Source organism: Cordyceps fumosorosea (assembly GCF_001636725.1).
Source record: "Cordyceps fumosorosea ARSEF 2679 chromosome Unknown scaffold_1, whole genome shotgun sequence".
NCBI lineage: Eukaryota > Fungi > Ascomycota > Sordariomycetes > Hypocreales > Cordycipitaceae > Cordyceps > Cordyceps fumosorosea.
In genome coordinates this window covers 1,961,067-1,982,472 of record NW_017387301.1, presented here as the reverse complement: position 1 = coordinate 1,982,472, position 21,406 = coordinate 1,961,067, and the positions used below count along the sequence as shown (strand labels likewise).

General features: G+C 53.5%; 6 protein-coding genes across 6 annotated transcripts; 3 read left to right on the top strand and 3 right to left on the bottom strand.

The window, feature by feature from the left end:
- Positions 1–2,733: 2,733 nt before the first annotated feature.
- ISF_00640 (Tetratricopeptide-like helical) lies at positions 2,734–5,505 on the top strand (the record flags this gene model as incomplete). The annotated part of the gene is made up of 3 exons (XM_018844247.1): positions 2,734–2,819; positions 2,914–5,437; positions 5,494–5,505. 3 exons carry the CDS (start codon positions 2,734–2,736, stop codon positions 5,503–5,505), a joined length of 2,622 nt encoding a protein of 873 aa, XP_018708697.1.
- A 1,012-nt stretch (positions 5,506–6,517) lies between these two features.
- On the top strand, positions 6,518–8,292 carry ISF_00639 (Major facilitator superfamily domain, general substrate transporter; the record flags this gene model as incomplete). Its single annotated transcript, XM_018844246.1, has 4 exons — positions 6,518–6,878; positions 6,963–6,996; positions 7,072–7,654; positions 7,738–8,292. The coding sequence occupies 4 exons, from the start codon at positions 6,518–6,520 to the stop codon at positions 8,290–8,292; spliced, it is 1,533 nt and encodes a 510-aa protein (XP_018708696.1).
- A 1,138-nt stretch (positions 8,293–9,430) lies between these two features.
- Positions 9,431–11,735, bottom strand: ISF_00638 (hypothetical protein; the record flags this gene model as incomplete). Its single annotated transcript, XM_018844245.1, has 3 exons — positions 9,431–9,669; positions 9,782–11,604; positions 11,656–11,735. 3 exons carry the CDS (start codon positions 11,733–11,735, stop codon positions 9,431–9,433), a joined length of 2,142 nt encoding a protein of 713 aa, XP_018708695.1.
- An 814-nt stretch (positions 11,736–12,549) lies between these two features.
- ISF_00637 (hypothetical protein) lies at positions 12,550–12,957 on the bottom strand (the record flags this gene model as incomplete). Its single annotated transcript, XM_018844244.1, has 1 exon — positions 12,550–12,957. One exon carries the CDS (start codon positions 12,955–12,957, stop codon positions 12,550–12,552), a length of 408 nt encoding a protein of 135 aa, XP_018708694.1.
- A 1,542-nt stretch (positions 12,958–14,499) lies between these two features.
- ISF_00636 (Gelsolin) lies at positions 14,500–15,684 on the bottom strand (the record flags this gene model as incomplete). Its single annotated transcript, XM_018844243.1, has 1 exon — positions 14,500–15,684. One exon carries the CDS (start codon positions 15,682–15,684, stop codon positions 14,500–14,502), a length of 1,185 nt encoding a protein of 394 aa, XP_018708693.1.
- Positions 15,685–18,109: 2,425 nt separating this feature from the next.
- Positions 18,110–19,699, top strand: ISF_00635 (hypothetical protein; the record flags this gene model as incomplete). Its single annotated transcript, XM_018844242.1, has 1 exon — positions 18,110–19,699. The coding sequence occupies one exon, from the start codon at positions 18,110–18,112 to the stop codon at positions 19,697–19,699; it is 1,590 nt and encodes a 529-aa protein (XP_018708692.1).
- Between the last annotated feature and the right edge of the window lie 1,707 nt (positions 19,700–21,406).

Here is a 21,406-nt window from a genome sequence, read left to right as displayed (position 1 = left end):
CCAACGCCTACTAAGTCTCAAGGATTAGGTAAGCCGCAGTGGCCTACCCTCGAGAGAAGCGAATAGCTAAGCAAGGTCCATGCGCGCCAGTTCCGCTCTCCTTATTTCCGTTTGTAAGGTAGGTAATTTGTTAAGAGTAGTATTTGTTAGTATGCAAACAATATCATGACTTTCCAAGGTCCATTTTCACCAGAACCCTCGCTAGCTAGTTGACCAGAATCAATAGCAAGGGCAGCAACGCACGGCAAGTACATAGAAGACACCCCACCAGGAAAACCGGCTAGATCTCGCCATTGCCGAGATCGAGTGCAAGGAGCTCAACTGGACAGAGTTTGCACTTCAAACTTTACAGGCCCAAGTTAGCTGTAATTCTCACACCACCTCCCCCAAGCAATTACCTAAACCTGTAATATCTGCGACGACTCTCATCCGCAGTGCTCCCAAGCTAGATCAATGCACCCAGCGATCTTGCACCGTGACCTACGCAATACGTGATACTAAGTAGTTCGATGCAGCGGAAACGAGGGTGACACGAATTCAGATTCCAATCCAGAAGATTTTAATGAAGCCAGCCAAGACTCAAATAATGTTTCCAGTGTAAACGTGGGCAACGCAGAGAGACGCAGTGGGCTGCGACTAGCAAAGCATGAGAAAGCCGGAACGCTCAAGGAGGACTTTCTGAAGTATTACAGGGTAAACACAAAGAGTAAATGAGGAATGGAAACCACACAGCTGTAACCCTCGCCTGGCGCCACGTCCCTGTAATAAGGCGGATTGGACAGTAAGGCGAGGCGTTCTTGTTCCACCTCGAGAGAGCAACCGCGCTAATAAGAGCCCTGCGATACTAAAACAAACTTGCCAACGGAAGAGGCAATGGCCTATGAAGTGTAAGACAGCCACTACAACGGCGTAACGGGTTGACTCCGCCCTGTGTACAAGGGCAAGTTGTGCTCTGGCAATACAAGATGCTTGGCGAGTGAAAAGAAAAGGACGCAACGGAAAATGGACTGTCTGGAAGTATTAGTAGCCTGTCTTTGTCCATGCCTCTGGGAGGGAAGCATTCACAGCGGGCACAGGGCTCAGCAGTACGGGACGTGGAACCCCAGCATGCGCCCTGTACATTCATATCTCTGCTCATCACGGGTCCCCGCATATGCACATGTGGGTATCATGGTGTGAACTTGTCGGGTAAGGCAGGTTACAACAAGTGCCTGTGTAGCCGCGAGGGCTGAAAATAGCCCTTGGCTGACTTGGTGAAACTGGCGTGCGAATAGGAACTTAGGCGTTGAAGAACCAACGGGCGGTGGCATGCATGGTGGGGGGTTTGGCTTTGGCGCAGGAGGTGATAAATACCTGGCCGTCACCTCGCTGCCGAATGACAATGTTTGAAGTTGAAAATACATATCGAGACAACATCTGCATTTTCCGCATGGCAGCTTCGCGACATCTTGCACACGATTACACTACTTACACAGTGACCTACATAACTATACATAACATCATTTCAGAGTGGTTCTGTGCTTGCTACAGCGCCCCGCTAGCAGCCTTGCGCAGCCTCGTGGTGCTATTGCGGTTCGGACGCGACCGCCATGAAGATGGCAGAGAATGTCGTCGGCTCTATTCACAAGCCAGTTGAGTTAAAGGGTGAGCTCCTAAAATTTCCTCATTCTTTTCTTCTGCATTTTGTCTTGATTCTTTGTCCCTGTTTCGCAACCCCCGGCAGGGTTCATACAGAAACCTGATCTCTCAGTGAGGGATCAGTTGAGCTGTGAAGAATCCCAACCCCCTTTTTGCTACATACATAGGTGGAATTCCAAGGTATTACTATGTACTGGGTATGGACCATTATTGCTTGCATTGCCACAATCATGACGAATCTGGTTGGGTCTGCTCTGGTTGCACCAGCAAAGCCGAGCAGTATGCACGCATGCCACAGTGAGGCAGGGGACATCGGCTTAGTCGGTTCAGTCCGTCAGCCCCTAAAAATAGATGGATGGCATGCGCAGGCAGACCGGAGCAATGATATGATCATCGCTGCATGACCCCTCATGGGCTGCTGGCCGGTCTCCAGAACCTCGCTGCATGCCACCACTATCAAGGCGAAACGGACAAAGGCACAAGGGGAAAGCAGCAAAGGCGACCCAAGTTAGAGAGTCCGACATGCTCAGATTCATCACCCCCTCATTGCTCAACCACGACATCTTCTAATTACCATCATTTGCCTGCTCCACCTACACGTGGAGCTAGGAACCCAGCCCCACGACGACATCCTCGTCAAGTTTGACCTCACCCACCTGAGTGAGCTCCCACTCCCACCCCCACCACCATCTTGGCCCTTGAGCCAGTCTTGCTCGACACCACAGCTTGTTTGGCTTGGCTGCCCGCATTTTGGCTGCAGTGCGGCGCAATTCTGGCTTTGCTTCACCCTCTACTATTCTTGCCCAACGGCGTGAAACGAGCGCCTCCAACATACTCGTCGCCTGTCTGCAGTTGCTGCTGCTGCAGTTGCTGCTGCTGCTTCTGTACCTTTTGGCTCGCAGTGGAAACCAGGCTGCCGCTGAGCCTTGAACCACGGTCTGATTCTGTTATAGAAACGCTGACTGAGGGGATTTGCCTGCGTTGCTGCTTTTTCCATCGTTCTCTACCCTGCCTGCTTGCTTTGCTTGCCCTCCTTTATTCACTCGCTCACCCCTCCTCCAACACACAGTCGATACCAACGCTCCCGCAGCCGAAATGCCCCCCAAGCTCGGTGCCACCTTTGTCCCTGGCGGCTTCGACGATTATTACCTGCCAGAAGTAGTGGCACCCTCTCCTCAAAGGTATGTATATCTACCACCTGCTCCCCTCGACACGCTCGCCAGGGGCTGCACCCAAATGCAACAGTTTGCGCTAATATTCTCACCTCTCATACAGGGTCACTCCCCAGGTGCCGCAGGCCATGCAGGACGACATACAGCGAATGGAGCTAGAGGCTGGAGACGTTCCCCCGCGAAGAGACAGCGACGGCGCCTCACACCAAACCAGCGAACCTTCGACATATTCGCAGCCGTTATATGCCGCCTCCGCAGCGACCTCCGACCAAAGCAAAAGAACCAGCGACTCTGCAAAGCAGTATGCTAGCGCCTACCAAAAAGACGATTCGCTTTCCGACCGCCTAGACTCGATATCCTTGGAAGGCGCCCCGTCCTTCTCGCCGTTTCCTAAAGTGGTAGGGGACAATATCCCGCCTGGAGATGACGCCAAAGAAGAGATTCTTTGGAACTCACGCAAGCACGTCCTCCACTCGCAGAATGTCGCCATGCAAATCAGCTGGGCTAGAGACGTTCTCAACTGGGTCGAAATTTCTGTCGAAGCTGCGGCCCGCGAGAATGCTGGAGTGCCACGCCCATCAACCCCTCGCACCGAGCACGAGCTCCGTATCGACGCCATCAACGTCGTCAACTATCTCGCCGACCAAGAGCACCCCGATGCATTATATATGCGCTCCAAGTGGCTGGAGTTTGGAAAATTCGGAAATAGAATTGACAAGCGGGAAGCATATAACGGATACGCCCGCGCCTCCGCCCTCGGACATACTAGATCCGACTATCGCATCGGCATGCTCTACGAGCAATCCAACGAAATTTCCAAAGCAAAGGAACACTACTATAAGGGCATGAGCCTTAAGGACTCGGCTGCTCTCTACAGAATGGGGATGATGAGTCTGATGGGACAACACGGCGAGTCGAAGGACTATGCTGGGGGGCTGGAGCGAATTCGTCTCGCCGCTGAAAGCTCAGATGAAGATTTTCCCCAGGGCGCCTACGTGTATGGCATGCTTATCGCACGCGATCTGCCCAATATCACTCTACCGGAAGGCTTGCTCCCCCCCAACATGGAAACTGCTAGGATGTACGTCGAAAAGGCAGCATACCAGGGATTCTCCCAAGCACAGCTGAAGATGGGTAAAGCATATGAGCTCTGCGAGCTCGGCTGCGAATTCAAGCCTGCATATTCGCTGCATTACTATGGTCTTGCCGCTAAGCAAAACCTTCCTGAGGCGGCACTGGGCGCGAGCCGATGGTTCCTTTTTGGCTACGAGGGAATCTTTAAAAAGAACGAGGAGCTCGCCTACAAATATGCCCGAGAGGCCGCAGAGGCCAAGCTACCATCCGGAGAGTTTGCAATGGGATACTACCATGAGATTGGTATTCACGTCAACAAGAGCCTCTCTGAGGCGAAGACATGGTATGAGCTCGCCGCCGAGCATGGAAACACCGATGCTATCGGCCGATTGGAATCTCTCGAACAGGATAAAACCCTGTCAAAGAAAGACCACGAAACGACGACGCTCACTAGGATCAAGTCCCAACACGGCTCAATGCGGGGCAAGCGACCGGAGCGTTTTGCTCAAGCCCCAAAACAACATTTACCTACTCTGAATGAGGCCGAAACTGGCGGCAAGCGCTCTAACGGCGTCTCCCCTATGCCATCCCCGGGCGCCAAGCCCACCATCGTCTCAGAACACGCCGACTTCCCTGATCCGTCTCGAGCTTCTGTACTGGGTGGTCTCGATACTGCTCCCGCTTTTAGCCTCCGCTTGGATTCGAAGCCCGACCGACCGCACTCCGCAGCGCCATATCCCGTTGATGATCACCCCGCGCCCCTAAATGTGAATCGACCCAAGTTCAGTGCACCATACCCTGATGATGAGCCCGCCGGAAGTTTTATTCAGCCCTCCCAAGGACTTGGTCCTCAAGCAGACCGCCCATTGAGCGCATTTGGGATCCGCACGTCGAGCATCAGCGGCGGCGAGGTGCCCATCAACCCCCAGGCTGGCAACCGGTACCCTAGCGGTTCAACCAATGCTGGTCGTGGTCAACCCGGACCAGGCCCTGGTGGCTATCGACTACCACCCGCTGGTACCCATCCTGGTGAAATGAATTACCAGCGACCCGCCACAACACAGCCATATCCCAGCGATACTTCGCCTCCAAACAAGCTGCAGCACCCCCCACGTCAGTCGTACGGAGGGATCCCCCCTGCTGGCTCGCAGCAGGGATACGAGTTTGCACCCCGAACTAGCTCGCGGCCTCAGCATGACGCACCTCCTCCGCCACAACATATGGGCCAGCAGACATACTCAGCACGAGTTCCGCTGGCTGCCGTTGGTAGCACTGGGAGACCAGATAGATACGGGTCTTTACCACCTCAAGATCCCAGACAATCCAGAGTATCCACAGGGTTGGGCACACCAGACTCATCGCGTCACAGTAGTGGTCCAAGCCCCGGACCCGGAGTACCAGCGCACGGTCGAGTAGCCACAGCACCGCCGGGAGGATCCCGGCCGCCGCCACCGAAAGCTGAGAAACCTGCTGCTTCTACACCGAAGCCCAGCAAAGGCCCCGCCACTTTCGAAGACATGGGCATCCCTCAGGGTAAAAACGACGGCGATTGCGTAAGTTGATTCCAAATACCGTGCACGTCGAACGATCTACTAACGCGTATCGCTAGGTTGTCATGTAAAAATGGTCAAGTGCAATTGGTCAGGTCAGTCGCGATATAAGTATTTGGCATATTCACTGCGGTGATTGAACACGGGCGAGTGCGCTGCTTTTGTTATGGAGTTTGATGAGCGGCAAAGTTTTGCGTGCTGCTATGGCATTCCGGGTTCACGTTTCTTGCCATATATCTGCATATGATCTAACTATAGTGAAGCGGTTGCACAAAACAGCACCGTTGATGAGAATATATCTCCTTGTCTTGAATAAAAGTTGAAATTGAATATCACTGGCATAGCTTGCCTCTCCAAGACCGCGCCGAGGGGTGAAGTCGTCGCCGAAGTCGCAACGGATGTGGCGCGACGTGCCGCTAGTGACTCCGCTAGATGCATCTCCGCGCCCTTCGCACAGCGAGAAGCGGACATGAAGGGGGTCATTTCGTGAATCGACTGCTGTGATAAATAAGAAAGATGCAGAAACAGACCCTATCAGTACAGACAGACGCAGCCTGATCTTCCCAGAACCCCGCCAGCTCTTGAGCAGTGTCCCGTTGCCTGCCAAGAACGAACTTGATGCTTCTCCGTGACCTTTCCCGGCGCTAATTGCCGGACCCGCCAGTTCCCAAAAAGCGACTTTCGACGTGCTAGAGCGAGCGTGGCCGGAGTCCTGCTGCCTTCGTTTTGCCTGGCACCATAATGAGCCATTCTGAGGCATACTGACTGCATGGAAGCGCGCCAATCTTTACTTAGAGAAGCGGCCGATACATTTCTCACACGCCGTCACCGGCCGACAAGTCGACAAGCCCCCACGCTGCCAGCTCACGCCGTCCGAAAGCCACCGGTTATCCAAGCCACACCGGACTGAAAGCCGGACCCTCGCCGCCGCGCAACCGGAGGGCTTGTTGCATCCCACCAAATGGCCTGACACTAAAACCGCTCGGAAGACCCAATTGCGTCTACTGACATAGATCGCACCTTATTCAATTAAACAATTTATCCCCCCCCCCCATGCCCATCGGAGAGAGAACCTGTCCGCAAATGGCGTCCTCGTCAATCAGCGACCAGCTCGACCTGGAAAAGGCGACGACGGCCCTCGGGGTGCCGACCCCGAAATCGTCTACGGACCCCAGTAGTCCGGACGCGGTATGTCGCGGCCCGGGCGGTGAGAAAAACTGTCAGGGATGGGCCGCGGGGCAAGAGGCGCTTGCGCCGGCGTGCTCGCGCGTCGGTTCGCATGCGCAAGAGGACGACGATGAGTATGGGAGTGAACACGACGACGACGACGGCGGCGATGTGCCTACTACTGGTGTAGTGGGCAGAGTGCTGGGCCGGATCACATCCAAGTCGAGTATTGATCCGGGTCCGCCGCCGGACGGCGGTGTGGTCGCCTGGACGCAGTGTAAGCCATCACGCTCCCCCTACCTCCTCCATCTTCCACAAAACCTCCCCAAGCTAAACTCTGTCCATTTTCCCCTCTCTGCAGGTCTCATCGCGCATCTGGTCATCTTCACCACCTGGTAACGTCCAACCTCCCGCCCTCTCCCCCCCGCAGCATTCCCTGACAACCAACTTACACACTCCAATAACCACAGGGGCTGGGCCAACTCCTTCGGCAGCTTCCAGGCCTACTACACAACGCTCCTCGACCGCTCCCCCAGCGAGGTCTCCTGGATCGGCTCCCTTAACGTCTTCCTGCTCTTCTTCGTCGGCACGCTGACCGGCCGGCTCACCGACGCCGGCCACTTCCGCGCCGTCTTCCTCGCCGGCGCCGCGCTCCTCGCCGTCGGCCTCTTCGCCACCGCCCAGTGCACCACCTACGCGCAGCTCCTCCTCGCGCAGGGCGTCTGCGTCGGCCTCGCACACGGCTGTCTCTTCTGCCCCATGCTCGCCGTGCTGTCCACCTACTTCCGCCGCCGGCGCGCCCTCGCCCTCGGCCTCGCCGCCTGCGGCTCCGCCACTGGCGGCCTCGTCTTCCCCGCCATGGTGAGGCAGCTGCTGCCGCGAGTCGGCTTCCCCTGGACCGTCCGCGCCGTCGCCTTCGTCCCGGTCGCCGTCGTCGCCGCCGCGAACCTCGGCGTCCGCACCAGGATACGGCCCCGTGCGGCCGGGCCGCTGGTCGAGTGGCGCGCCTTTGCCGAGCCCGAGTATGCATTCTACGCCGCCGCCGCCTTCTTCGTGAGTTCCTCCCTGCGAGGCGACAACGCTAACCCGGTTTACACGCCTTTCTTGGCGGACCCTGCAGCTAACTGAGGAGAAAGAACTTTTGGGGCGTCTATTTTGCCTTCTTCTACGTCTCTGCCTACTCGCGCGATGCACTCAACCCCCCGCTCTCGTACCCAGACTCGCTCAACCTGTTGCTCATTCTCAACGGTGTCGGCGTCGTCGGCCGTATCGTCCCCAACTTCATCGCCGATCGCATCGGCGCGGTCAACGTCTTCATCCCCACGTCCATCATCGCCTCTTTGCTCGTATTTTGCTTCATTGCTATCGACAGTCCCGCGGGACTATATGCCTGGGTCGTCATCTATGGTATGGTCGGAGCCGGCATCCAAAGTCTATTCCCCGCCGCCTTGTCTTTCCTCACGACGGACCTGCGGAAGCTCGGCGTTCGCATGGGCATGATCTTTACCATAGTTAGCTTCGCTGTGCTCACGGGGCCGCCCATAGCGGGAGCCATTATTGCAAGCCCTGCTGGGTATACTGGAGCCAAGGCGTTTGCTGGGAGTTCTATTGCTGTCGGAAGCGGCTTCTTAATTGCGGCAAAAATGGCGAGGATGCGAGCTAAAGGTCTTGGCTGGACCAGCACGATATAGATACAGTTGGTGCGTAATGTTGGTGAAACGTGGACGTTTTGCATATGAAGGCCGAGGGTTAAGTTTGTATTGCTGGTTGGAGTTCTCGCCGACACAGTTTCATATTTGGGTGTCTGTTTCCCATAAAAGACTTGCATTAGCACAAAGTGACATGGGATAATTTATGTAACTAATATAGAGGCATTGTAAATTAGGAGAAGCTTGCCAGGCCAGAGATACATGTCCTGAGAGGGTACAAGAATGAGATGTTTCTTTCAATCCGTACCAAAGACACCGTTCAGAATTAGGTGCAGTACCACCCCTCCAAGAAATCAAGGCAAAATAACAGCAATATCATCTTCTAGCAACTCGTCGACATGAATTGTAGATATCCCACGGAGGGCTTTTATTTTTCGAAAGAGGACCAAACGTAGTCGTCGTCAAGCTTCTTGGCGCCACCTGGAGTCCACTGCCAGACACCTCTGCGCGACGCTCGGCTGAAAGCCTCCCGTTTGGCACGGCGAGAAACTGCACCCAGACGGCAGGTCGCAGCGTCACAATTGTTGTCTGTCCAGCCAATCTGGAAGTCATCTCCCCACCAAGTCCGCAGCTCAAGGCCAACTCGAACTGTGATCAGAATGGATGTGAGGTTGTTGTAGCCATCGAGCTGAACAGGGATAAGGGGACATGGGCCTTGGGGAAAATTAGGACAAGCAGGGACACGCTTTGTCTCAGACCAGGAAAGCGATGCCTCGGAGCCCAAAGTCTCATTGTATGTGTAAGCTGAGATTTCGAACTCGCACCATTGCTCTACCCCCTCGGCGGCACAGCCAAGGCTAGCCCCGTAGAAGTTGAAGCGGTAGCAAGGCAATATTTCATTGGGGCCGATGCTGATTTCGGCTGTATCACCTGCTCCATCAAACGGAGCATCTGGAACCAAAGCTGGTGGCAAAAATTCCACGAGTTGCTGACCTGATGAGGAAAAATAGGCGTTTGATGGTAGCGAAGAGGGAGGTGCAACGAGGAAGCCCTCCGAGAACCATAAATCGCCAGCGGGATTCAAGAGAGGGCCAGGAAACAGTTTATCGAACTATACCACTTAGTATTTTTTTCTCAAAACGGGCTGATGCTACTCACAGTCACTGTTGAGTTACCGACTTTATCTCCTCCGGAAGTACAAACGGCTGGAGATGGTTCCACAGGAGTAGCTACCGGGGTGTTGATTGGAGTAACGGGAATTGTGCTTGTTGAAATAGCGCTTGTAGGAATAGTGTTTGTTGGTGGCAGTGGAGTTGTAATTGGAGTCACCAACTGTGACGAAACACTTGAGATCAAGGACGTATTTTCCGTAAACGGGGATGGGGTGGTGGTGCTTGAGTTGGAGAAGGGAAACAGAGTCTCAACAGAACTAAGGTGTGTTAGCAAAAATCCTCTGGAAGGCAAAACGCGGATGGTGTTAGTATAACTCGCCTTTGTCTTCTCACAAGTCTTTTCCGAAGCGCTGGTCTACGCGGAACCGTGACAGTAGCCATTGTAGTCAATGGAAACTTGATGACATAGGTTGTGGTCGACTCAGGAATAATGTTGGTCCAGGTACTTGTCACAAGCGTTGTCACTGCCTCTGGAGTGGCTGGTGCGATGGGAGCTGGTAATGGCTCTGGTGCAGGCTCCGGTGTAGGCACCGGCTCAGGCTCAGGCGCAGGTGCAGGCGCAGGTGCAGGTGTAGGCTCTGGAACAGGCTCAGGTGTTCCGGGCAACGGAGCTCCAGGAGTTGGAGTTTCGGAGAATGGGGGGAACGCAGGTGTGGGAGCTGGAAAAGTGCCATAGAGGATAGATGAAATCCAATTCTTGTCCGATGAGCTTCCCCCATACTGAATTGGAGAAGCACCAACAGTGTTTTGATGGGAAGAAGGAGGCAAACCAGTGTCAAGTGTGTATGCTGGTGGCTCCTCTGTGATAACAGAAGACATCCCTGACTCAAAAGGGGCGGGGACAAAAGTAGGTATTTGACCCAGACCGGAAACAATAGAACCAGCGCTTGGTAGGATATTGCCAGTTGAGCTAGCAGTGCTGTAGGGTGTGAGCATCGGCGCATTGCCCGAAGACCATGTTCCAGCAGGTTGAGGCAGGTTGGCAGTTACAGCTGCGGGAAGTGAGGTGGGAATCCCAGAAATGATCGAACCTGAAGGAGCAGTGATAGTCTGAATGATGGGCGAAGCAGTGCCATCGGCACCGATGACCGTCCACGTAATAGTAGTCACCACGCTGTTGCTCGTAGTAGGTGGCTGACTGGCAAGGTTTGTGATTGAAGCTGGTGGCACAAAGGAAGGAGGCGCCACAGTGAAGAGGGTGGTAGAAGGAGCACCCGTTGGGGCGATAATTGTCAGCTCCGTGACAGTTGGACGCATGTCCGGGCCCACGACCGTGAGGGTAGTACAGGTTGAACTGCCCATGACAGAAGTCATAGGGCTCTCAGTGGTAGCCTCGGAGACAGGATTTGAAGGAAGGCCGGAGAAAATTCTCCCCGAAGAGATGACTCCCGAGGGAAGAGGGTTAAGGCCAGACATGGCTGAAGTTTGAGGAACGGGAATGATCCAGGTCGTGTCAATGATGGTTGAGGAGCCATCAGGACCAATAGCAGTGAAACTGGTGTGAATGGGCAGACCTGAAGTTATGCTGGTTCCGCCAGAGGAGACAGGGATGCCAGGTGCAGTGGCCGATGCTGAATTGGCTGGAGCTGCAGTTCCCAGAACTCTAGATGCAGACGTCCCGGCTGGCTCTGTGATGATAATTGACTCAACAACGGTAGGCCGCCCATCTGGGCCAACAACAGTATGCGTGATACAAGTTGCAACATTTGAGGGCAAACCGGTTACAGACGAAGTGACCCCGGTGCCTTTGACGTCTGATTCAGCTCCGCTTTCAGTGGAAACAGGGCCTTTGCTGGCAGATGCAACAGTGAGAGTAATAGTGTGGGTAGCTTTGATTGTACGGGAAACCGTGGAAGTCTCCTCAACCGTCGACGAGACCTCAGACATAGGATTACCAGTCTTCGAATCGTTTGAGGCGTCCGACGTGGAGGCATAGGCCGGAGCAGAGTCAGTTGTCATGGCATCAACGGTAGCATCAGTCTTGGCGTGTGATTGAACAGGAGACACAATAATGGTAGTTGTTCCGACGCTGGCTACGTCAGGAAACGATGCGGTTGATTGCTTGCTGACCGAACTCAGGGTGATGAAAACAGTTTTGGTCGACTCGGCCTTGCAGACATCTGCCACGGAGCTGGAGGGCGTACCGGGTTGGGCGTTGACGGAAGAACTGGAGTAATTGTCCCTGCCAGAGTTCGTTAGAGTTGGAATTTCTTTATAAACAAGACACACTTACGAATAATCAGGCAAGCCGAAAGCCAAACTGGCCAGCAGCCAGCAGCCCATCAAGGGGCCCTTGATGGCGGGAGAAATCATTGACGATAGCCAAATTGGTGCTGTCGAGACCGAGGAGAGTAAGACGAGATGTGGTATTGCTGTGGTGAGCTGTTAGAGGGAGATTGGGTAGAGAGGCACACAAACGTACAGGAACTGGAGGGAGTGGCTCCCAAAATGGAAGCTCAACGGGTGTAGTAAAGAACGAACGGTGATGCTTATGGTGATGAAAGAAGGACAAAGCTGGAATGAAAGAAGAGGATGGATGTCGAAGAGTAGAAAAAGTTTCTTCGCAGACCTATCAGGTGAAAGAAAGAAGACGGCAAGCACTGCCGAGATATTCTGCCTGCCAGCTGGCAGCAGCTGGCAGCAAACGGGCTGGGATGGCGGCCGTTTGGAGATATTGCGTGCCCGGAGACCGTGGGATCAATGTAGTATGAAGCATACGAGGAAAATTTTCAACCTGTACTCTGAATATTTAACATGACTAAGTAGGAAGAAGGAAATCATGGCTGATCTAACAAAAAAGACACCTAATGCTCGCAGACCGATTTGTGCACCTCGGTTGGGGGAAGGGGTCGTAGTTCGAGACGGACGGCCACCTTGGCACCCACATATTCCCATTCTCAGCCATGGGATCCGGCAATAGGTAGACAAGATCATGTCGTTTGCTAAACTACCAAGGCAAGAAGAGCTGAGATGTGCCGTTCCACAGCGCTGAAAACCTCGCAGTCCTGCTTTATAAATGCAGGGTTAATGTTTGACGTGATGACTTTCGCATTGCTCTGATCTATTCCTAATGGAGCGACCTGATTTGCATGAAAGTGATTAATTAGTTGATTTAGAATTGAGCATCCTAATCCGTGTATGGGGGAGGCCTAGTTGGGTCTGCAGCCGCCTCTAGATCGCGCTGTCGGGCCTCGTGCTCCATTCGCGCAGTCCACAGCGCAGCTCCGGTAGAGGACGTCAGGAGAAAGAAGAAGGAAAGAATGGGGATGAGCTCCAGAATCATGGCCACGGAGCCAAACCATAGGTTTTCCCAGCTGAGGCGTTTCAGTTCTTTCTTCTGCTCCGCCTTGGACAGGCCTCGGAGCTGGAACCAGCGATAGTGTGCCAACTTTCCCAGTCGCGCGCCAGTGATCATGATGAAAGCCGGAGTGCCCACGTAAGGAATCAAATTCAGGGGCAGAAACACTATAAGCTCAACGATCTGAATGATGCTCCATGGTGTGTAGATGGCGGGGCTGGTAGGCTTGCCGAGCATTCTGACGGCATTCTGGGCATCGGGGTACAGGACACGATGGGGAGCCACCAAGTCCTGAAGGGAATTCTGAATCAAAGTAGCCTGATGACGTCAGTAAAGATTCCTTGAAAATACCAGTATCACATACATCGAAGACGTCAACTCGACATTCGTCAACAAAGAAGCCCTCAAAGAGCCCCTGGATAATGACGAGCCCTTCACCCAGTACGAGAAAAACAGCGTTCACCCATGCGCCCCAGCCATGAAAAATTGCCAGAAAGGCAAATTGTGGCAGAAACGCGAAAGCAAATAGAATGAAATAGACGACAAACGAGATCAGCGAAAGAGGCAGCAGGCGTCCGAGGAACAGCGGCCAGAATTCCCTTGTTCGGCTGAAATGCCAGATGCCACGTAGCGGGTACGATGCGGCTCTGCCGGCTTTGCGCACATATGTGATCGGTCTGGAAGATATTAAAGGCTCCATAACGCCTGTCTTCTATTTTTCTCCGATTGTTGGGGTATCCGAAGCTGCGAAACAGCGGAAGGAGGTGCGGTGCTTGCGATACGATGCTCAAAGACCTGCATGTGCTGGCGTACGTCAGTTGTAACGGTTCCACAGAGTCGGCATGCCGGGTCAGCACAGTTCCCGTTCGGTTATGGTCGTATCTGACTTACGGAGAAGAATCTACTGCTGCAGGCAAGCTGAAGGTATTGGGACGAATTCATAATACATTTTCTATGAGAATTTCAAACGACCTACACAACAAAGCACATCTGTTATAAAAACTAGATCTCGTCGCCGTGCACTTGATCGTCCCAAACTTGGTCAAGTTGAGCCTGGGTACATACTAAGTTTTAGATCGCGTGGGCTATTCACGGTGTTCAGCGCCACAGCAGTGGTGTATTGTGCTTTTCAGCTGGCCTTCAGGTTTCTTTCCCTTCTACATTAACAACCACTATTTTGCCATTCCGTGAAATTAAATGCGAAGATGAATACAACGGGCCCCGAAAACATGCGCATTATCTGCCAATGTGGCACCATAGACTTCCAAGCGTCGCAACCTAAGCCTCTGGAGGTGTACTTCTGTCACTGCTTGGAGTGTCGCAAGCAATCGTCATCTGCGTTTGGAATATCGGCAATATTTCCGACTGAGGGGACCTGGCCGCCGCCGCCGGAGACAATGACACGGCTCAAAATGTGGCCCCGGCCGTCCAAAACCGGAGGCACGATGCAGTGCTACTTTTGCGATACTTGCGGAGCTCGAATTGCGCACGTCGTAGCTCTGCCAGGTGGCTCGCTGAAACCCACAGTTTCAATCAAAGGCGGCGCGGTGGAGGGACTCGATGTCAACGGCGCGAAGCATATATGGACAAAGACAGCAATAGTTGATGTACCTGCGGGCAGCGACAGGGCTTCTCCAGAACCCTGAAATCCCCCGATAGCTTAGTCCCTATTTAACAAGACGATGAAACAGGAGAGTGTTTGTATATTCAATGCGATTTCTATGACTCTTGAGCTCCAGCTTGCTCGCCAAATAGGATGCTTCCTCTCAGGCACGGATTCTACACAGCGATGGCTTGCTGAAAAGCCTTTGTTTCGTTGCCTTGGTTGACTTTTGCCAGCGGAATAAGATGGCTATCCGTGGAAGACTGGGCCAGTTGGCGAATGTACGCCTGAGCAACTCGCAACCACTGGGCTTTCTCCGCGCGGCTGGCACCTTGGCCCTCCCACACCCAGACGGCCTTCCCACTGTCGAGGAGGAAGACGTCATTGCTGTCCAGGTCTTTCGCACTGACATCCCCGTCCTTGACTAGACTGAAGGAAAGCTGTCCAGAAGCGTCGCTGAGCCTGAAAAGTTTCTTCGATCGGCCGGAAGCAACGGACGCCTTGTTCCCAGAGGCAATTGGGCGACCCTGCTTGAAGCCATCGGACTGCGTGGAGGTGTCACCGCCAAGAAGGTCAATTACACGACGCGAGCGCGACTCGGTTTGAGCAACAACCTCGACATCAATGTGCTTTGCCAGAGTCATGTCATGCACAACCTGGGCGGCCTTGGCCTTTTCCATCGGACTGCAGCTCTTGCCCTGCCAAACCCAGATCTTGTCACCCTTGTCAAGGATGAAAACGTCACCGTCATCGAGGCTGCGGTAGGTGGGCTCGACCTCGTGAACAACGACTCCGTTAGACGTCTTGGATCCGGGGTTGGTGAAAACTCGCAGGAGCGTCGTGACCTCTTCTTTGGGCGCCTCTTCGACGTGTCTAAAGCCCGAACGGACGCCGCCGGAGCGGATGGAGATTTTGGAGAACAGGGCCAAGAATTCATCAGATGGAGCAGACTGTACTTCTCGGTGCTGGGACGCGGCGCCGTGAAGAAAATCGTCCAGCTCAACAGTCTTGTAAGCGGCGGTGCCAGCCTCGTCCTGGGACGTGTGGCTGCCGAGCCAGAAGTAGATTTCATGGGCAAGCTTCTCGGAACCATCCTTGCTGCCAACCTTAAAGGAGTGGAGGACGATGAAGCTGTCGCCGTCGTAAAACTGACCGTATTTCTCTTCTGGCCAAGGGACGACCTGGAAATTCTCGATGCGCCAGATCAACAGACCTGGCTGCTTTCCGACGACTTGCCATGCGGGCTCCTCGGCTGCGGACTTGTACTTGACCTGGTGGTCAATGTCGGTTCCAATCAACTCAACATTGCTGTCTTTGATGTCGTATTCCTTGAGGTGGACCAGTCCATCGTGCGGAGGCATGATTATTGTGATTGTAATGAAGAATAAAAGAAGATGTTCTTGAATATTGATAGTAATAGGTAGACTTGAGTGCAGCAATGCTCTGGTTACCAGGTAGGTTGGAGGGGTTGGCTGTATCACAACAGTGCGGGGGTGTAGTGGAAAGGGTTGGCATCTCCTGAATGCTCCACCATGGCCGCTGATAACATTGTCTAAGCAGGTGGCAACGACAAGCGGTATCTAAAGTGTATCCGTACGTCCAAGAGCATCCAAGAAACTGTTATCAATGCGTTGTGTTTGATTCATTTTGGCATCGTCACCTGCCGAGGTTGTTAAGTACACTACCAACCATGACGGCGATTTCTCTGTCCCAATTCGTGTCCGTTTTGGCCTTGGTTTTAGGTCCAACAAACGATCCGGGAATTCGAGAGCCCCTACCAACGGCCTGTCTGACTGCGTCGCCGACGTTATTCTTGTTCGCCTTGAGCGTCCTTGCAACAACGCCCCCGCGGTTTATGATTTCTTGCACGCGTGTAGAAAGGCTACCTGCCATGGTTCGCCAAAAGTATGACGCCAGCGAGCCTGTCTCCAGTTGGCTTAACAGTGGTTGGAGGAAATTTGGCAGATGTGAATGGTGCGAGACGGTCAGCAATGGGTGTTCCGGTGGCTTTATCCCGTCTAGGATAAGCTCCAATGCTACAATCGTCTGACACTTGGTTGTGACTTCGGCAAGGGCCTTGTCAAGGCTGGGAAGCTGGCCAAGCGAGCGGGCCAGCGTAGAAATGCTTGACTGTAACGACGACCTGATATACGTATCGAGGGCTTGAATTAGTAGCCGAGGAGACCATTTCTCGGCTTTGATACCCGCAGTAGGCGATAACAGATATAGCCCCGTGAGAGCGGATGTGAGCCTTGCCCTGGCTTGCTCGCCTTGGGCAAAGGTCATGTTTGCAGGCACTTGAAATTCGCGGACGTAGCGTTCAGCTGTTTCCCGGACGGATCTTTCGGTGGGAACTATGACAGAATCCTGTAGGCCGCGAATTGCATCGACTTTCTGAAGGCCATGACCTTCCTCCCCTGGCGCATTGCTATCCATAATCTCGCGGAGAGATAGCAGTGTATAAGAGCAGCGTACCAGTGCGCTGTGATCCTCCTCGAAGTCAGAGCTTCCAAGCTCTGCTGTTTGTATTTCCAGTGTCTTGCCTAGCTGGAGACACCTGGCGACAGATTGGCTGAGGGCGAGTGTCTCCCACAGGCGTAATGCAACTTGACGGACCTCTTCTGCTTCCGCATGCTTGTCGATGACCTCCTTCTCAAGCTGCTTGTAGCTATTATTGAGGCTTGTTATTTGAGAATCAAGCTCGCTGACTATTCTTCGGCTTGATTTTGTTTGCGAGTCGGTATGGTTGAAGAGGGAAACGGCCGATCGCGTTGTGAGGAGGTCGATGTGTGAATCAATCTCTTGCGCGTCAAAGAGAACGCGGGACAGAGGCGTGGAGAGGTCCAAAGGCGAGTCCTGCGGATTATTCGTGGCGAGAACCAAGGAATTCGCAAACGAGGTAGGGGAGAAATCGGGCGAAAGGAATGTCTCGTAATCGATGTACGATGGTTCGTTCTCTTCTTGAGGGCTGGCTGCGCGCGGAGCCGTTGAAGCTGCCATTTCGACACCGAGCAATTGACGATCGAGCGGGCAGAGGGCAATCAGTAACAAGGCTGCGAAGCCGGAGCTTTGCCGTGGAAAGGTCGGATGGTAATTATGCGAGTAACCGACTGGCGTGGTGGCTCAGAAAAAGCCATCCAAAACGCGAGAAGCCCGAAGATGCCACCCTCTGATGGATGGCCAAGTTGAGGTTCTGATGGATGTTTTTCGCCCCACCACAAACTGTCTGTCGAGTGGCTAACCTTTTACCGCCTAGCAGCGACGAGCAGGACGCCCGAAAACGCTGCAAAGAGTGCTAGGCGTGAGGTCATTCGGGCACCGTCAGTGGCCCGGGCGAGCCATTTACCACCACTTGAATCCACTGTAATAGCTGAGACGGTACCTCCGGTCCCCGATCATCCAGCCTCTCTCCGCGAGTTCCGCGTCAGCAATGAAATTTCCCGCCTGGAGTTTTCGCTCGTCTCTCTCGTCCTCAGCACTTCGGCCTGTGTAGCACAGTCTGGAATTTACATGGTTGATCTTGCGATTCATGCGCGATTGTTGCAACTGCTGCCGCCGCGACTGAGCACCACCCAGACAACATCACAACTCGGAGCGACAAAGTTGGGATATTCCTCCAAGCACCCGCGTCGCAGCACGATGCCCGGAATACACAGGCTCATCGCCAGGGATCAACTGGACTGGCCTGACGCTGGGAACGGAAAGAATGAGACAATTCTCGGCGGCGTGCTTTTTCCATTGTCGACATTGAAACATTTCAACTATTCATACTACAGCAATGGCACAATGTCTAATGGCTCGAATTGCGTCCTGACGTACAAACCCTACCAACCTGTTGAGCTCTTTCCCAACGGCACGTTTCTCAATGCGACATCTTGCTACCATGCTGTCGACAGCATCTCTACCCGTGGCTATGTTGGCATTGCTTTCGCCGTGGCCTATGGGATCACACTCGTGTTGACGATTACCGCCTTGACCAAGCATGGAAAGCAATACCTCCCGAAAACGAAGCGATTCTTCCCGATCGGGCGGCGATGGCAGTGGTATTGGGCCTGCTTTGTATGCGCGTGCGCTCTAATCAGCCTCTTCATAAATGTCGATGTCGACCGATACCACGTCCAGGAACTTCCTATCGTTATCATGTGCTTCTTCTGGTTTCTACTATGCCAGGGCACCACGGCGCTGGTATGGGAGTCAGTCAGACACTGGGGTAGCTGGCAAGAACGGCAGTTCGTTGACCCTAACCCATTCGTTCTTCGCGAGGACGATAGGCGATCGAAAGTCGAATTCTGGCTGCCCATCTGGTTCTATTTTTGGACCTGGCTCAACTTCTTCCTTGTGGTACCCAGAAACTGGTCATTTGTCGAAAAGCAGCGGTCGCCAGACCAGACCGCCGCCATTGCTATTCCATCGGCGCTCAGTGCACGCTTCAAGGCTGGGGCTTTCTGCCTCGTAATCTCTTGGCTGACGATTCTTTTCTCTCTTCGACACTCAATTCTTCATTACAAGCCGAGAAACCGCGGGCTTTTCAATAAATCTCTTGGGCTCATTCAGTCTGTGCCGCTTCGATTCATGTGCACCATTCCTCTGCTCGGAGCCCTGATCACCTACCAGATTTTTATGTCATTCAATTGGGAGTTATCCTTGCTGAGATTCCATGGTGTCGTTCCGGTTCAGTTTGGCTGGGGATTTGGACCATCGCTGGCCATCATGCTTATTCAGATCATCTACGGATGGATCAACCCGAATGAAGACAAGGACTTGATTCGCCAACGTCGTGAGCGAGGCGAAGTCATTGACCGCGAACTGGGTCTTGTGAAGAAGCCCGCGTGGTGGCGTCGTGTGAGGGGCGAGCACGAGGAATTGTCGTTCCGAGAGCGTATTCTGCGCAATGTTAAGGAAGTTGGGGGTGAACGCGGCATTGGCCGTAGAGAAGAAGATGAGATGGAACGGCATATCCGACAAGAAGCGCTTCGCATGGCCGTTGACGATGGCATCGAGCTCCCTAGCATGCCACGACGACAATCCCAGAACCCTCGAGAAGACAGGGCTGGAGTACGAAATATCATGAACAACCAATCTAACTCGGATACCACACCTCTGCCTCGATGTGAGGGCAAGTCGCAGCGCAGACACAATGAACGAGTCATGCAGTCCGCTGCTGGAGTTTTGTTCCCCAACAGTGAGGTCGATACCGCGCGAGCTCGCCGGGAGGCCGCGCTCTTCGAGGAAGGCCCGCCGCCTGCATACACAGACCCGAACAGAGGACGCCATTCGTCGGAGCGGCCAGAGTCTGCGCAGAGAGAAAACAGCACGTCGACGATGAACTCCGTTTCCGCTCCACCGCAGCAAATACGCAGCATGCTGGATGTCTAGATGAGCTATTCATGCTGTATTTTTGCACGGGAAATGTAGAATGAACAGGCGAAGCTCGTGTTGTGTATGGTGATGCGAGTTCTTGTTTTGTTTAGTAATAGCTTGGCGTTGGTGATGGAGGTTAATCTACCAAATTTATACTTGCCCGTTCGAGAAATACTAGTAAGACTGTGAGCCCTGCATTGGTGTTACCCATGTGTCATCGGTACTTTCTTAAACGGACTAAAATTACACAGCAGAAAGTGAGGAGTCCCAACAGATATGCGAAGTCCTACAAGTGTTACTCGACAGGGACTAGAGTGGCGTGTTATCCGAACAAGAGGCTCAGCAAGGACATCCTCGTGATATCTTGTACACGGTTACTCATGCCAGAGCTGACATGAACGATTTGTACGATGTAAGCTTACTAGGCTTGAAGAAGTGTTAGCTTTGGTCGGAGCCCCGGAGTTATTTACCTGCTGCTGATGGCAATGTGCATGTTCTTTTACACAGGAGTAATAACGTGGACCCTTGCCTCAGGAACGAGCATCATACGCAGGCAAGTGTTGATAATGGCCTTTGGCGCAAATCAACGTGGCAGGACACCATTTCTTTTCCTATTGCTTTCCCATTCATCACTGGGACACTACAACAAGGATCACCACCACTCCAGGATGGTCGAGAACCCTGCATGAACAAGGCACATTGATGCATACTATGGCCCATTCCTAGCCCCGGGATTTTTGGGGGCAGCAGCGGAAACTCTCATTCGTAAATTGGCGGTCAACTCGCATTACTGACGTATTTCGTACTGTAACTTATAGCTAGCAAAAGGCCCCTTGGGTCGCAAAAGGCGCCAGGCTGGAAGATGGCTGGGTGCTGTGTGCTCTGACCCCTTTTGGCGGGGACAGAAGGCTGGGCGAAGAGACACAGGTTGCATTTTCCAGGCTCATGCTCTTTCCCCTGGAGTTGCGACTGTTTCTCTTTCTGAATACAACATATTTTCGTTAGCGGTATTATCAAGCTACAGCCACGAGAGAACAAGGATATCGCGACGAGTGACTGCGGGGGCCTTTGCTTCTAGCGCAACACCATCTCACCAATACTCGACAACGTCGCAGCCACCCGGGGCGGCCATGCAGACTCCGTCGTGTAAACGAACAGGCGTAACTATGGGCCCGGGGCCTGAGACAGCACCACCTCTGGCCCGGTTTGTTGTCCTCACGAAGGAGGCGGGCATCGCTCGGGGCATTTCTGTAGACGTGCATTTTTCCTCCAGCAGAGCCTGCAGGAGCAGGCTGATCCGGCTGCATCCCTGCGCTCAGCTTGCTGCTGGTATTGCACAACAGAGAATGCCATCCTCCCAACCAGGGCACCCACCAGAGGGCACAAGGTGAAAATGTGTGTGATCCGTAGAAGACGTGTGAAACAGCACCAGCAGCGTGGCATGGCATGGTTGGCCTGATGGCAGTGGGGGATTCATGCCCTGCCGATGGTGCTTAGCTGCAGAGTGAAGCGTGACCTACATGCATACCTGCATGCATGCGCCACGGAAAACAAAGCACAGTGTGTTATCTCGTCCAATGTGGTGGGATATAAGTATCAACAGAGGCGAAAAGCAAAGTAGCCAAACAAAACTTGAAAAGGTAAACAAGAGCTGCCGAGCATTGCTGGTTGGGCTTAAATAGGTAGTTTGCGGGGGTGAACACAGCACAACAAGGCAAAAGC